Source organism: Rhinopithecus bieti, unplaced genomic scaffold (genome assembly GCF_001698545.2).
Source record: "Rhinopithecus bieti isolate Rb0 unplaced genomic scaffold, ASM169854v2 scaffold_58095, whole genome shotgun sequence".
In the NCBI taxonomy this organism is placed as follows: Eukaryota; Metazoa; Chordata; class Mammalia; order Primates; family Cercopithecidae; genus Rhinopithecus; species Rhinopithecus bieti.
Window position 1 is genome coordinate 73,861 of NW_016823660.1, and position 12,445 is coordinate 86,305.

The window sequence follows — 12,445 nt, forward strand, 5'->3', positions numbered from 1 at the left end:
TATTTTCAAGTGAAAACTAAGTTATTACCTTTTATCCAAATTTTAAATTAAAAGAAATGTTTTAATTTAATTTTGAAAAGTTTTTAACAGTTATTTAATTTTTTGTTTGTTTTTGATGGATAATAGTTAATAGTTTACACTATTCATTAGATCATATCATTATATTAGCCATCGCTAAAACTATACTGAGTATAACCAGAAAAATTTACAAAATAAAGATGGGAAATAAATAATATAAAATTAATTTTCTCACAATTACATTGAGCTTAGGAAAAATATTCTGTCATAAATATAGGTCTTAAAATATACAAACCATATACTATATTTAAATTAAGAACACATGAGTACAATCTTCATTTAGAATGTCTCAAGTAATATTAACACACAAGAATGTATGTCCCTTCCATGCTGATTTTGCTAAAGGGTTTTAATCATACAGGATGCTGAATTGTTTCAAATGCTTTTTCTGTATCTATTGAGATGATTATGTGATTTTTGTTTTTAATTATGTTTATGTGTTGTGTCATATTTATTGACTTGCAAATGCAACAAAAACAATGATAAATAGTTGGTACTTAATTAAACTAAAATGTTTATGCACAGCTAAAGAAACAAGGAGTAGAGTAAACAGACAACTCGCAGAGGGGGAGAAAATCTTCACAATCTATACTTCTGACAGTGGGTTAATCCAGAATCTACAAGGAACTCAAACAAATTAGCAAGAAAAAAGTAAATGATTCCATCAAAAAATGGGCTAAGGACATGAATAGACAGTCTCAAAAGGACATGTACAAATGGCCAACAAACATATGAAAAAATGCTCAACATCACTAAAGATCAGGGAAATGCAAATCAAAACTACATTGTGATACCACCTTACTCCTGCAAGAATGGCCATAATAAAAAATAAAATAAAAAATAATAGATGTCGGCAGGGATGCTATGAAAAGGAAACACTTTTACACTGCTGGTGGGAATTTAAACTAGTACAACTACTATGGAGAACAGTGTGGACATTTCTTAAAGAACTAAAAGTAGAGCTACTATTTGATCCAGCAATCTCAGTACTGGGTATTTACTCAGAGGAAAAGAAATTGTTGTACAAAAAAGATACTTGCACACATGTTTATAGCAGCACAATTAGCAATTGCAAAAATGTGAAACCAGTCCAAATGTTCATTGATCAATTAGTGCATAAAAAATTGTGATAGAGATATATCTATATCTCCATCTATCTATCTATCTGTCTACCTATGTATACAAACACACATACACAATGGAATACTACTCAGCCATAACAAGGAATGAAATATTATCATTTGCAGCAACCTGGATGGAATTGGAGACCATTATTCTAAGTGAAGTAACTCATAAATGAGAAACCAGTTATTGTATGTTCTCACTCATAAGTGGGAGTTAAGCTATGAGGATAAAAAGGCACAAAAATAATACAATGGACTTTGGGGACTTGGAAAAAATGATGGGAGGTGGTGAGGGATAGCAGACTACAAATTGGGTACAGTGTATACCACTCCGGTGCACCAAAATCTAACAAATCACCACTAAAGAGCTTACTCATTAACCAAACACCACCTGTTCCCCTAAAGCCTAGGAAAATAAAATAGAAGAATACAAAGAAAAAAAATAAACAAAAAATTTAAAAATGCACAAAGGACTTGAATAGACATTTCTCCAAAGATAATATAAAAATAGCCAGCAAGCAATGATTGGGGAAATGCAAATTAAAATCACAAGGCAATAGCTATCATCTTATGCCCATTATGAAGACTACTTGCAAAAACAAAAAATGTTGACAAGGACATTCTGCACACAGTTGGTGGGCATGCTAAACGGTATGGCCACTATGGAAAACAGTATGGTGCTTCCTAAGAAAAAAACAAAAACAATTTCAATTACCATATGACCCAGCAATTCCACTTTTGTTATATATGGTTAAAAGGATTAAAAGCAGGATCTTGAAGAGATATTTGCATACCAATATTTGTAGCAGCATTATTCACAAAAGTAAAGAAGTGAAAGCAACCAGTGTCCATGCACAGATGAATCGATTAAAAAATATTGCATACACATCCAATAGAATTTTGCTCAGCCTTAAAACAGGACATTGTGTCTTATACTACAACATAAATTAACTTTGAGGCATTATGTGAAGTAAAATATAGTAGTTACAAAACTTACTGTATAATTCCAGTTACATGTAGCCTCTACAGTAATCAAATTCATAGAAACAAAAAGTAGAATGTGGTTACCAGGAGCTGGAGGGAGAGGAAGAAAGGGAGTCATTTAATGAGTATAGAGGTTCAGTTTTGCAAATCAGTTGGCTGCACAACAATGTGAATATGTTTAACACTACTGAATGGTATACTTGGAAATACTGAAGATTGTAAATTTGATGTTACACGTTTTTCACCACAATGTAAAAATAATCATTGATATTACCATGTTTTTTTTTAGCTATAGTGGCATCATTTTTCTGAAATAAACTGTGTCTAATACATTTGACCATGCGTTCATTTTGAGAAAATTCAAATTTCCTAATGTTTCCTTGAGACAAACTGTTTCTTAAGATTTTCCTCAGTTGTTAGATTTCAAATACTTTGGCTACCTAACAATAAAAGTCCATTCCATAGTTTTCATTGATTTTTTTTTTTTTAATAAAAGAAGTTTCTCTTGCCTCTTCTAGCTCCTACACTAGTCTTAGCACTCTTATTAAGCAATGTGTGTTTTCTGGGCACCAATGATAACTGTCTCAAGTGGGTGAATACAGAAGAAACAATAATTAAAATTATATTTGGCATTAGCATAAGTATTATGTTTTTATGGAGATACATACTTCTTTAAATTTGAAAAGTCAGACAATATAATTGCCTGTCTCTGTACATACCTTGTTGACTTTAACCTTACATTTGATTTAAAATTTATTAAAAAATACACTGATAAATGCAAATTTTGATCATTTATTAACTGTAATTAAAATTTACATGGATCTATTTATTAAGGACATTGTGCAATGTTTCCACTTTATGTTTTAAACAATTACAAACATGTGGCTTAAAATAATGTACAGATCAATATAACAAGATTGAAAAATGGGTGATGAGAATATGAAGTCTTCCTTCTTTCTAACAATAATCATAAACACTCTAACTTAACGGATCATATATTTTTCTTTTGATATTCTAAGTTTGTTTAAGAACAAAATGCTAAAGGAGTTCAACATGCAGTGGATATACATAACATTCAGAATCACCAGCTTCCATGCTTACACTGAACTCAACATAAGGCAAAAGCCTAATAATTATACTGAATCTTTGGCTCAGTGTGTTAAAAAAGCAAAGCAACATGGTAAGCCTAATGAAAACAATCCTTTGTGTTTACCAGTTTCAGATTGCCAGTATGGTTGCAATAAAATTCAACCATTATCTCTGACGAAATATGCAGCTTTGATTAGCAGGACAGTTTGTTTTCTGAATGCAAGATACAAGCATGAATCTGTTTCTCTAATCATTCTCATAGCTTAGGAAAATGAGGCAGAAGCAGGTTTACTTTAATAAAGCATAATTCTGCTTCCCAGTGTGACCACATATGATTAGAAAAACAGTAAACCAATCAGATTCTGTCAGATGAAATATTCTGTCCTCTACTCTTGGCAATCTCTTGGATATTGCCATAGACTATAAAATGATTGAATGAGCTGTGGCCATGAAATTATCCATGTCACAAATACTGGTCTTTCCTTTCAACTGCTCAAGAAAAAACAAGCCTTTGGTAACTCTAGTTGTTGTATGCTATAATACAAAACAAATTACCAATAACCATTCCCGAACTAACTAACATATGGCCAGACATTGTTCCTGTATAAGTTTAATGTTTTCTTGTTTCCTACTATGCTGTTTAATCTACTAACTCTTTCAACATCAATAGGTAATGCTACAGAGATCCTTGTTCTTGAAGAGTTTTCATCTCTGGAAGTTCTCATTCTTGCCACTCAGTATAAAAATAACCACTCCAGCAAGTAAAATCTTTCCAAGTAAAATATCAATAAGTCAAGGTTGCTTGATGACTACCACACAGGCACCTGCTCTCCCAATATTCAAGGAAGCCATCTGTTAAAAAAGATGAAACACAACTTAAGACAAGTTTTACTGTCATAGAAAAATATACAACTTATATTTTAAAGATTATATACAGGAAAATCATAAATAAATGTGCTTGTTTTCCCATTTTAGCCAGAAGTAGTACAATAAAACTGAAAACATTGAAAATGGTATTTTAAAAACAGCAATGATTTATATATTGAAAATTTTTAAGCCTACAATTTTAATGGAGTTTTTAAAAACAGTATTAAAGTATTTAATGATTTTTATTGAAATTAACCTGCTATAGAAAAGTTTCCATCAAAGCTCTATTCTGGAGCTTGCACGGACACATTTGTGATAATATTTCATAGTGATAGCTTGGAGTATATTTTAGATGAAATAGCTATTACACTTATTGCAATCATTTTGAAGTTATTTCCCCAGATATTGTATTGAATTAAATGTGTTATTCATTCATTTTAGACAGAGACATACAATGAAATAAATTCAATATTTTGTCATAAATAGGCCATAATTATAATTGCTACATGCTTATTAAAAATTTTCCATCTTATGACAATCACTGGAATGAGAACTAAGTATTTTTTTAATAATTCTGAATATGAAAATGGTTAGAAATATATTAGAAACAATGATTTTTACAGAGTTTGTAATGAAAATTTATTCTTTGGAGACAAGCCAACATTTTGATAATTTGAGCTTTTGATATCAATAATTTTATTACAGTTTTCTAAGAATATCAAGGTAGACTAGAAATTACATGATATTATTTCAGAGTGAGAAGTAAGTGTATAAAATGTAAGAAATAAAATAGCTGCAAACAAAGTAGCCTCAAATCACATACATTATCTTATTGATTAAAAAAGGACATATTCTTACACTCTAAATATGAAAATTATCTCTGTTTTCTACCAGTTATTTTGAATGTATTTGTTGTTACCCATCATCCCACTGTAAGTTAAAAAAATCCACATATTTATTTTTTATTCTTTAATGGATTATTTGTAAAAGCTAATTTAATGTAACATCACTTATCTTCCTCATAGAATTATTGCACAAAATGAGAGTTGGGAAGGAGCATGTGAATATATTTGTGATATATTTGTGTGAAGAATAGTTTTTATAGGTCATCACTGTTATCTTCATAATCACATCTTGTACTGTTATGTCCATGAGAGAGATAGTAGTGAATACAGTGTCAGGAGATAACATGTTAATCCCATAGCATCAATGTATGCAAACCTAAGTTTACCTGACTCCAAAATGCATGCACTTTCCCTGGTCTTTCTTTTATTATCTAATGATTTTCATGGATTGTTTCACATCAGAGTCATTTAAGAAGCATTTACAAAATACAGTCATGCACTGTATAGCTGCATTTTCATCCTTGAGGTTCTGGATATGGATAAACCACATATACAATGGTGGTCCCATAATATAATGGAGATGAAAAATTCCTATCATCTGGTAATGTCGTAACCCTCAACATCAAAGCACAATGCATTACTCAAATGTTTCTGGTGACACTGGTGTAAACAAACCTGTTGTATCACTTTTTTTTTTTTTGAAAATAGAAAAAAGCTCATAGAATAAGGATATAAAGAAAAAAAGTTTACAGCTGGACAATGTGTTTGTGCTTTAATGTAACTATTACTATAAAGGAGTCAAAAGTTTTAAAATTTAATTGTTTAAAAGTTAAAAAAAAAAGATACAGTAAGCTAAGGTTAATTAATTATTAAAGAAAGAAAAATATTTTAAAATAAGTTTAGTGTGGCCTAAGTGTAGAGTGTTTTTCAAGTCTACAGTAGCATATAGCAATGTCTACGGCCCTCACATTCACTCATCACTCCGTCACTGACTCATGCAGGGCAGTTTCTAGTCCTGCAAGCTCCATTCAGGTTAAATGCCCTATACAGGTGTGTACCTCTTCTTACCTTTTATATCACATTTCTATAGTACCTTTGCTATGTTTAGATATGTTTAGATACACAAACACTATTCTGTTACAATTACCCAGAATACTCATTATGGTAACATACTACGTAGCTTTGTAGCCTAGGAGCAATAGGCTATATCATACAGCCTCAGTGTGTAGAAGGCCATATCATCTGGGTTGGTCTAAGTATGCTCTGTAGTATGTGCACAGTGATGAGATTTCCTAAGGATGGATTTCTCAGATTGTATTTCATTTTTAAGGAATGCATGACTGTATATGTGCACAAACCCTATCACTAAATGGAAATTCAGGATTAATATTGGGTAATTGTATTTTTGGAAACTTTCCCAAAGGCTACCTGATGTCCATTCAATACTCAGTACTGTGTACTAGACTACATATAGAGTGATAACTTAACTTTATATCTTCATCTACATCTATACCACTATCTCTATATATGCTTGTGTATATGTGTGCATGTGAAAATGAATCCTTTCTGTTTTTCCAAAAACCAAAATGTGATATTCCCCTTGTCTTTCTTATGTCAGCAAATGACACCCATCTCCACCCAGTTGTTCAAGACAGAATCCTTGACCCTTCTTTTTACCTCACTCAACCCTAAATCTGAATTACCAAGCCCTCTAAATATATCTCCAACAAGTTTACTTCTACCCATTTCTTCAGGCTTCCACACAGCTCAGGTTATATAATGTAAACCATGTCTACCTCTCAAAACTTAATGATTCTCTTTCTTGCTCCATGAGACATACCAAGTGTTCTTCCTCTGGCTCTTACAAATGATGTTCCTCAAGCCAAAGCACTCCCATATTTTCATCTGGTTAGCTATTACACATTTGTCAGACCTCATTCCACATATTTCCTGAAAGAAGATTTATCTGCCCAATGCACTTAAGTTCTATCATAGTGCTATTCTCTTACCGAAGAATTAATCATGCTATTTTAAACATTTGGTATTTTTCTATATAAGTATGTTTTAGATGTTTAAGAAAAGTTATCCTTCTTTCCTCTTGGTCCTGATTTATTTAATATGTATTTTTAAAAATCTGCCCTTGTTCTCCCTCTAGGGGTTGTACCCTTCAGCATGAGTAGTATGATAACCTAAAAAGGTTGGCCACAGAACCAATGAAATAAAAGTAATGCTGAATGTAGATCTTTCACCAGGCTTCTCTGTAACAAATTTGGCAATATATCATTCTCAATATATCTTATATATCTATTGTGTACAAATAAATGAAATGCATACATAAAAAGTATACCTAGTTGCAACAATACTTCTTAATTTATTTGAGAGACATTCATATTACCTACTACACTGAGCCAGTAACTCTGCTAGTCTTTGGAGACCCCACAATAAATGCAACATTGTCGTTGATTCCTTATAACCTGCAGATGAATGCAGCCTGATAGTGCTATCAGAGTAAACCAAGAGAATACATTAAAGGGCAGCTTTACTTAGGCAAGGGGAAATAGGTTAAAGTTATTTTTTATGTCTTGAAGCACATGCATCATTTTTTCAAATCAAACACAAAAAATAAGCCCAGTGTTAAATGACAAAAGTCAAATTTATTTAAAACATACATGGATACACACATGTATCTATACATATGGTGTGTGTATACATTCTCTGTAAAACAAAGCAACAAGACTGACAATCGATTCCTAATCTATTTACAACTCAAGCTAACCTGAGTATTTTTCCAAATATCTACATATTTGGATATTTTAATATAGTTTGCTTATTTATTTTAATAATCAGATTTTTGTGGGTGATTATCAACTTATATGGGATAATCAACTTATGCCACTTATAGGACATATAGAGTGAAAGTGACAGGTATTTAGCAAATATAGGAAATCTTTCAAGTAGGCTAGAATCCTGAAAATTTTTAAAGGGATTTTGTATGGGTCTGCTGCTCATCCCATGAGAGCCTTAAAAATATAAATAATGAGAAGATATGGAAGCAAAATCTTAAAGTAATTTAGTAGTTTCAAATTTAATGTTTATTGTATTAAAGTTGTTATAAAACATTTTAAATGCCACTTTGCTGTTTGTAAGATACTATATAATCCAGAAAAGTATAATAAAATACAGATGAAGGAAAATGATCTTTAGTAGTCTTTTACCTATTATTACTACATACATTGTTTTGATTTCAATTTTAGAAGAATGATAAGCATAATGACTCTTTATTATAAATATGTATTCGGATATTATATTACATCATTTATATAAACATAAGCTTCCTTTATTTAATGTTCTGTTAAGTGGAACATTTAAAATACACACATTTAGCTAGTACATTTCCTTAGTAAATCAACAATCATTAATTCATGCATGCAGGGTTTGCTTTGGAAACACTAGGGACTCAGAAAGGTACAGAGTCAAAATATATCCTTCAAAATTTTAGTGCAATAATGTGAAAAGCAATAATTACTCACTTCTTTTTACATATAGTGCTCTTTGATTAAGAAATGCTTCTTTCTCTAGCAATTAAAGTAAAATGTAGAAAATAACAAGACTTAGATCTCTTGATATTTTCCCTTCTTTTCTCTACTCCTCCTTTTTTCTTACTTGGCTACATGTACCTATTTTTGTTGAAGTCAAGAGTTTTTCTTTAGAGGAGAAGAAATTCACAATGCAGGTACCTTAGTCTAGCCATTAGGAATTTGGTTTTGTACTCTGAAGTTAGTCTGACTAAATATTGCTGCTGAACGCATACCATCAAAACTGGCAAAATCAAGGAAATCATGTTTCGTTAAAAGTAAGTATCTTTAAAACAAATGTACTTTAATCAGGTGTTCAAGTTCTTTAGATAAATTGTAGTCAATTTCTGTGACCAAAATCAGATCCTTCCACCCACTGAGGCAATATGAGGAGATGTGGTTATTATCCCGCTTCAATTAAGTAAAGCTTTAGAGCTGCACTGCACTCCTAGATGGAAACGATTTATTTGAACAGTATCTTACTTTTAGATTTCTGGTAAAAGTGAGAAATAATAGAAATATTGAGAGACTTGGAGAAGAATGAAAGTAAAGAGAAATCAAATATGTAAGGACACAAGTCAGAATGTATTGATTTCCTCCATCATAAGCAAGGCCATAGTAGCTATGCAGCTAATATGTTTTCCACTATAATTAGTTTGCCCTGGCCTCATCCTCCCATCACACTCACACACACCAACACACATCCTCTCGTTATGTGATTACAATGGGAGCTGTTTCATTCTAGAAAGATCCTGAGTCTCTAACTATAGTGTGTATTAAGAGATAATGCCTCACCTAAGATAAGCCAGTCATTTTACTCCAACTTCCTGGACAAAATGATTGACAAGGAGTGAGCACTCATCACATGACAGGCTATGCAAAGCCCTTTCTTGTTTATTCTTTTAATTGAATTGGGATTTTTAAAAAGTTATTTTCTGTTTATGGCTGTGGGGATTACTATTTGGACTTTCCAGCAGCACCACCAGGTAGAAAATTCTCTCTGCAACAGATAAAAATGGACCTAATAAACAGTAACAAAAATGAATGCCAAGAAGGTTGACTTCTGCAGCCTTTATATTGTTTCTAAAACCAAACATTCTAAAGTTAGAGTTTTGTGAATCAATATATTACACTTTTATTTTTAACTTCAGTAACTAAAATTCAGATTCTGTTTCTTGTTGTGGAAAATGGAAATCTCATTAAGCATGTAAGTCATTTTTTAATAAATATTTTATTGGTATTGTAGTAATAAAAAGTACACAAGAATGTATAATTTAATGAACTTTTTACAAAATTAACACAATATTGGACAAAAGCAATCATTATGGGTTTAGGATACTTTTACTAGATTACTGTTTGTATACCCCTCCTCCACAGAAAGAAAATGAAATAAATTCTTATCCTTGAAGTGAATTATGCCGATGACAATCTTACCTGTGTCCACTCATTAGTTTGTGGATCATAGGATTCCATAGTGTTGAGGTATGTCTGTCCATCATAGCCACCAACAGCATATAATCTGTCACCAAGAAGACAGACCCCAACAGCATCTCTGGGCATACTCAAAGGAGCCACCATGGTCCACGTGTCTGTTTTGGGATCATATCTAAAATTCAATGACAATAGTACATAACATATTCTAATCACATTCAACTGTTAATATAAAAATTTTACTTTTTGCAAAGCCTGTTATGAAGAAGGAAACTATTTGAGCGTGTATTCTAGAATGAACATCCATTATGTCTAGCTTCCTAAACTTTAAAGTATTTTAAAAATGCATCCAGGCTCATAGATGAATGCAGATTCATTCAACAGAAATAAATGCCATGATGTCTTTCTACAAAAAAGTGTCAGATATATAAATAACTATTATCCACAGTAGAATTAGGGTATTTGAAACAGATGTTTGCAGACTGCTATGGTAATGAAGTAGAAGAAATGATTAAAAATCTGGGAGAATTGTGGAATACTCGATAGATGAAGTTTCCTTTAAACCAATTCTGAAAGTCTAGCCTAAATTTGCTAGGAAAAAAAAAAAAAAAGGGAAAATTTGTGCAAAATAACTGTAGTGTTTTGCTGTTGTTATTGTTGTTGCATTGTTTTGTTTTGTTTTTCGTTTTAATGCATGGTCAGCTTTGAGGAAACAGGTAAGTAGCATGACTATGTTCAAGAAAGACTGAGGAAATGGTGTGTCTCAAGATATAAGTTTTGGTTAGCTTATGGGATGTTTGATTCCCTGGGTAAGAAGGTACTTTCAGTTTCCTCAATAGAAAAATAGCCTCTGAAATTGGGGAAATAATTATAACATGAATACAACTGGGTTTAGTGACATTTATCAGGATTCACAGTGAGGGAGAGACTAGTAATTCAAGAGATCAAAGTCAGAAGACTGAAGTTATTGTTATTAAATTCAAACAAAAATTATTTTCAATAAAATTTCATAACCATATAGCACATACAGATATTTTTACATTTTGAGTGGCAAAACCCTGAAGACTCCTTTAATGAATGTACTCTGAATGAATGAAGAAAATATACCTTTGCCTTTGGCCCACAATTGCATGTTCAGATACAAAAACAGAAAGGGTGGAAAGAACCCAGAAGAATGAATATAAAATAAAACTGTGAAAAAGGATTTTCTGACAAACACAACAAACAAATTCTTAGTTTGTTTTCCTGCTCCATTTTTTTTCACCCATTCCATTTATAAGTTGAACACTCCTAAAACAAATGAATAAACAAAAATACCTATACCTTACTGAAAATAAAGAAGGTTGTTACAGAAGATGTGGAATTTCTGTTTCACAGAGAATATTCATATTTCCCATGATGTTATGTGAATTTGCACACTGTGGTTGGGGAGTTTGTACACTGCCAAGATGATGTGTAAAGTGAGGTGTTGATTGAATGCTAGAAAATCGGGATCACCTTGAAGCACAGGCTGCCCGGCATGTAAAAATTTAATTTTTAGTGCTGCAGTTAATAAACACAAAACATCGCAGATAAACGCAGACATATATAGACACACACACCAACAGAAATACATAATCTGTGCCATCAAAATATCCTTTAAAAATATTTAAACGTTGTCCACAAATATTTTTAAATATGCAAAGATTTTTTAATATGAGAAAATAAAAGATACCACAATGGAGAAAATAGTTCAGTCCGGAGTGTGGAATATTTTATAAAGTAACTGACTGAATATTTAATAAGTCAATGGCAAAAGATAATGAGTAAATAATTAGGAAGAAGTAACTGTTCTAAGTTAAATGTGAATTAGAAATATAACAAAATATAGTGAGTAGCCCTTACCTGGATCCTAATTCAAACATACCAACTGTTAAAAAATGTTTGAGACATTTTTGAATATCAGTATAACCTAAGTATTACCTTTTAATGAGCAATTATTGAAGTTTTTATTAGCAGAATAATAACATTGGGATTACATTAACAAATAAAGTCCTTATTACTTTTGTTTGCTTCTGGAATAATTCAATAATGTTTTGGGTTGAAAACATGTTTGGAAATTTCTCTACAAAACTTTGGAGAGAGAAGGAAGGACGCAGGGCAGAAAAATGGATGAAACAATAAGAACAAATGTGTGATAGTTGTTTAAGCAGGATAATGAGTATAGGGGAGTTAACGGTATCATTTGCTTTTGTTTGTCAGAAAATTTTCTACTACAAATAACTTTAAAGTGAATAATTTACGTAGAATACAGTCTGGATTTTGTCACCATCATGTCACACGAGCAGTTTTTCTGAAGTCATATTATCCTCATTTAATTATTATTCAGCTCTATAAAATATGTCAAATATTGTCTGCAAAACAGACTTTATCATGCTGCAAATTATATATATATATATATTCAATAGGTCAT

General features: G+C 31.6%; 1 protein-coding gene across 1 annotated transcript in view; it reads right to left on the reverse strand.

Annotated features, from left to right (window-relative positions):
* Positions 1–2,958: 2,958 nt before the first annotated feature.
* LOC108521731 (kelch-like protein 1) overlaps positions 2,959–12,445 on the reverse strand; it is a 133,848-nt gene continuing 124,361 nt past the window's right edge. Inside the window, exons 5-6 of the mRNA XM_017861692.1 lie at positions 9,997–10,168; positions 2,959–4,127 (exon numbers count right to left, since the gene is read on the reverse strand). Coding sequence (XP_017717181.1) covers positions 4,068–4,127; positions 9,997–10,168 — 232 coding nt within the window. The 3' untranslated portion in view covers positions 2,959–4,067. The remainder of the gene's footprint in view (positions 4,128–9,996; positions 10,169–12,445) is intronic.